We start from the raw sequence: 4,407 nt of genomic DNA, 5'->3' as shown, positions 1-4,407 counted from the left end.
TCTCCCAGCTCCGACTGACTCAAGACCTGCCGTACCTAGGCTGGAGATGAACCCAACTGGTATACCCAGACTACCACGGCCTTTTTTAACCCACCCATCTAGCAATGCTCCTGTTCACTTTGTGGAGGAGCCTAATGAGGAAGAAACATATGTCAACCCATACATATCCTATGACGAGGAGGGCAACCCAGTCTTGATAGACTATCGGCCGGTGCCGGTGATGGCTTTAAGAAGAGCAAGAGGCAGAGGCTTTGGAGGGCCAAGCCAAGAACCAGTCACATGCTAGACTTGCGGCCACCTAGGCCACATTTCATCACGCTGCCCAGAATGAGAACAAGCTAACAAGGACAAAGTGGATCTCTGATGCACAAAGTGTGGAATCACACATCTGTTTCCTAACTATCCTAGGCGGAAGCCATCAACCAGCTTTGCCAACATGCCATCGGTGCCTTTGGGGCTTTTTGGAGTGGAAACTTTTGACAGTGAGGATACACCCATCCCACTACATGTTATGACATGAGCTCAAACAAAACAGGCAGGCATCTCTTTGCCAGGGCCAAGTAACCTTGATGCAACCTCAATAGGAAAGAAAAGCCAGAGGAGACGGAAAAAGAGAACTGATGCAAAGATAACTCTTAAAACCAAGGGAGCGACTACGTTAATAACGGGAAAGAGGGTCACAGACACAGAGGCGGAGACCTCAGCTCCTAAGACACCCGATCTAGGGAGTGCCAAGGTAGGGGAATATCCCCATCCCAAACGGCAGCTCGAGGCTATAGCTAAGGTCAAGGAGTGGGTCAAGGACGCCCAAAAGCACCTCAAGGATGCTGAACCCATATTAGAAGATCCTATTGACGATTTCTCTAGCGTGAGTACACCAGTCTCACCTTCAAAACCACAAGTTGCGAGCATACTTGCACCACTGGGGGAAACTCAGCACAGCAAGGCCAAGGGGAAACTTGCCAAGGCAGACAGAACGCATGGCTTAGAAATGCTAGCCTTAGGGAAAGACAAGAGCCTAGTAGCCTCCTCACAACCTTGTTGTCTACTCCAGTAACTCTAAGCTTGGAAGACCTACTTAGGCAGAATCATTCCTTATGGCAGGAGTTAAAAGACTTGATGGAGGGACACACAGGACTTGCGGGTGCTGATCCGCAAGATCATGATGCGGTTACACAGATCCCAAGTCTAACTCTACACTCAATTCCTAAGTCTTTGCACATCAATGCTTTTTGGGAAGGCACTGAAATGCATGCAGTTTTACCCATCCTAGCCTTAGGAGATATGATGCAAAAAGGAATTGTAGACACAAGCGCAGGTGTTAGTGTACTAAGCCATGCAGTCTTAGAGGCGTGGGGAAACCCTCTTGTAGAGATCGCCACGTTTAACGTCACGTTAGCAAATGGAATGAAGGTAAGACCATTCGGTGTCTTAAAGAATTGGCCAGTAAAGATTGCCAGTGTGCAGTTTTCCGTAAACTTCATTGTCATGAAGGGGGTGGATTACGATATACTATTAGGCCGACCTTGGATGAGGAATGCGCGTGTCATTGAGGACTGGGGCAATGGTTTGATTTTCATAGGGAACAGAACTAGTGCAGTAAGGGTGGAGATGGACACTTGGAAGACGACCCCTGTTGACCTAGATGCCATCTCAGCTATGCTGAAAGGAGATATTGAAACTACCAAACCCTATGGATCACTCACTAAATATATTCCTTGCCCTGAGGATGAAAGGGATTGGATGCACGTTTTGGCAACCATTGACCTACCATTCTCGGATAAGGAAGAACTATATCGGCAGGTTGCTAAAGCCGCAACCATGCAAATTGAGGAGCCAATTGTGCCACTCTGCATGATGGCAGGAAGCTCACTCAACCCAAGAAAACCAGCCTTGTTCCATATCCCCAACAACAAACTAGAGCTTCAGGAAATCGTAGAGTATGTGACCAACAAATTGGAAGGCAACTTGTCTGCTAACTTAAAACCTCTACGTGATCTATTAGCTAAGCCAGAATGGAAATGGACCAAGGTCCACGACCTGAATTTGTTATATAACTGGGCTTTAGTTACTGATGACAAGGAGCCTGGAGAGGAAAGCTTAGGTGATGATGAGCAGTCAGAAGGACAGGACTCTAATGACGAGGAGTATGAGGACTGTCGCTCTACGAGAGAGGAGAGTGAAGAAGAGATAGATACAATAGAGCACGACACGGAAGGAAAAGTGATAGAATAAATCATGGCACACTCGAGACCTAAGAGAGGAAGGACCAGTCAGAACGAAAAAGGAGTCATGCGAATGGAGTGTGACAGATCCTGGCTAGAACACATAGGAACCGTGGATTACGAGTAGGCCGGAGTGGCACGACCATGGGTAATCCTAGTGCTCAAGACGGATGCACCTACTGGACTACGACCCCTTGGGGAAACACCTTCCTCAAGTGACTCAGAGTCGGAAGTCAACACTGAGAGTAATCCCGAGATACCACAACCTTCTAAAGTCAAACGCACCAAGGGAGACTCTCCCTGATGCTTTTCTTCACCATCCTCTATTCCTTCCACAATAGCTCCCCTTTTTTACTAGAAAAACGGCCCCCTTTTTAACTAGAAAATCAGCCTTCTCCCAATCAAGCACTCCGTCCATAGTATTCATGCCTGTGCAAGGAGGTCTATCATAGCCACATAATGCTTCAAGTCTAGACATAGTCCTGAATATGTATGAATACCATTGAGATACTCAATGCCTTTGTCAACAAAACCGGAATGACTGCAAGCAGAAAGGAGTGAAAGAAATGTGAATCCATTAGGAATTATACCAACTGGCTGCATTTCATCAAACATTTGTAGGCTTGCTAGACTATTTCCTTCCTGCACATAGCCATCAATACATGTAGTCCATGCTGCAATATCTTTCTTCCGCATTCCATTGAAGACGGCTTGAGCATCAACCATACATGAACAATCACCATATGTATAGATAAGTGCCATTCCAAACTCAAGAAGCAGATCATAACCTGCAAAAACTATATCAAAATGAAGCTGTCTGCACATCTCCACACTTCCAGTGGTCCTGCAAGCTGCTACTGTGTAGATAAAATTGTGATATCATTCAAAATCACATCTTCAGCTTTCATTTTGAAGTACACTTGCAAAGCTTTATCTACTTGACTGACCTCTAGATAGGTAGAAAGCAAAGCATTCCATAACACAAAGTGTGCTCAGACAACCCATCAAACACATTCTCTACTTCTACAATGCTCTCACATTTGCTATACATAGACACCAGGATACTACAAACATAAATGTCTGATGTGAATCCTTTCTGAAGGGCATCAACATGTAATGCTTGTCCAATTTCCAGAGACTTTTTTTGAGTTATTCGGCCCTTCTCTTCTTGGATTGCGCATGCTTGGAGTGCGATCACTATTGTCTGCTCCACTGGGTTGACACCTTCAACCTGCATGTGCCCATAAAGTTGTAAAGCCTTCTCTCCTTGGCCTTCCTCTACATAACCTGATATCATCACATTCCATGTCACTATGTCACACTTGGATAACCTATTAAACACATGTTCGGCTTCCACAATGCTTCTGCACTTGCCATACATACTAACAATGGTGTTGCCAACAAAACTATCTGAAAAGAAACCCTTCTTGTGAGAATCTGCATGTAATGCTCGGTAAATTTCCCAAGAAACTTTTCTTGGTTTCCCATCCATGCTCATAACATCTTCCTTCTCAATGAGGGTACCACATGCATGAAATGTGATCTGCTGATTTGAGAAAATGCCCTCCTCTTGCATCTGTTTGTATAATTATAATGTATTCTCACCTTGACCCTGCTCAACATAGGCTGAAAGCATCCTATCATGCCCACCATTATTGAAGGAGGACCTATCAGGTGCAACCCCATTTGAAAGGAAAGGTAGCAAAAGACCCCTCTCTCTACTATGCTACCCATGCAAAACAAAAATGCAAACACAACAACTAAGTATGTACAAAGTAACAAATGTCACAGACACAACTTTTTGGTGGATTCCACACCTCGGATGCGCAGCAGTATGACATCCACCCCCTCTGATCCTACGCATCCTCCGGATGGGCCAACTACCCATAATCATTATTGTCAAGATCCACGAATAAATCAATCTCTTCATTGTGTATTTCCGGTATATCAACAAGATTATCTGTCATATCATCTGTCTCTTCTATTGGAGTTTCTTCTCGTTGCTCTTCTCTTGCAAATTCTTCCAATGCATAATCCTCATCATCTCTTTTCTTGAAAATCTTGATTCTTTTTCCTACAATAGGCCCTCTAAGCACTGTCCCATCCAATTCTGTCAGCTCATATGTTGCATTATCAAAGACATGTCTGACTATGTACGGCCCAAACCATCTTTTCACCATCT

At 44.7% G+C, this 4,407-nt stretch overlaps 1 protein-coding gene across 1 annotated transcript; it reads right to left on the bottom strand.

The window, feature by feature from the left end:
• Nucleotides 1-2,648: 2,648 nt before the first annotated feature.
• On the bottom strand, nt 2,649-3,801 carry LOC148039629 (pentatricopeptide repeat-containing protein At5g27110-like). Its single transcript, XM_087661919.1, has 2 exons — nt 3,207-3,801; nt 2,649-3,013 (listed from the first exon to the last, which is right to left on the bottom strand). The coding sequence occupies exons 1-2, from the start codon at nt 3,799-3,801 to the stop codon at nt 2,649-2,651; spliced, it is 960 nt and encodes a 319-aa protein (XP_087518045.1).
• Between the last annotated feature and the right edge of the window lie 606 nt (nt 3,802-4,407).

This window comes from Lygodium microphyllum, chromosome 2 (genome assembly GCF_053477565.2).
Source record: "Lygodium microphyllum isolate KBCC chromosome 2, Lygodium_microphyllum_v1.1.10, whole genome shotgun sequence".
In the NCBI taxonomy this organism is placed as follows: domain Eukaryota; kingdom Viridiplantae; phylum Streptophyta; class Polypodiopsida; order Schizaeales; family Lygodiaceae; genus Lygodium; species Lygodium microphyllum.
The sequence above is the reverse complement of the archived record's forward strand: the minus strand, read 5'-3'. Positions and strand labels throughout refer to the sequence as shown.

What these genes read in the sequence shown, in the direction of transcription:
- LOC148039629 (XM_087661919.1), bottom strand. Translation starts at nt 3,801, where the DNA reads ATGCAAGAGGAGGGCATTTTCTCAAATCAGCAGATCACATTTCATGCA. An exon ending in GTTGTCTGAGCACACTTTGT is followed by an intron (nt 3,014 to 3,206) that starts GTTATGGAATGC and finishes TAGTTTTTGCAG; the next exon opens with GTTATGATCTGCTTCTTGAG.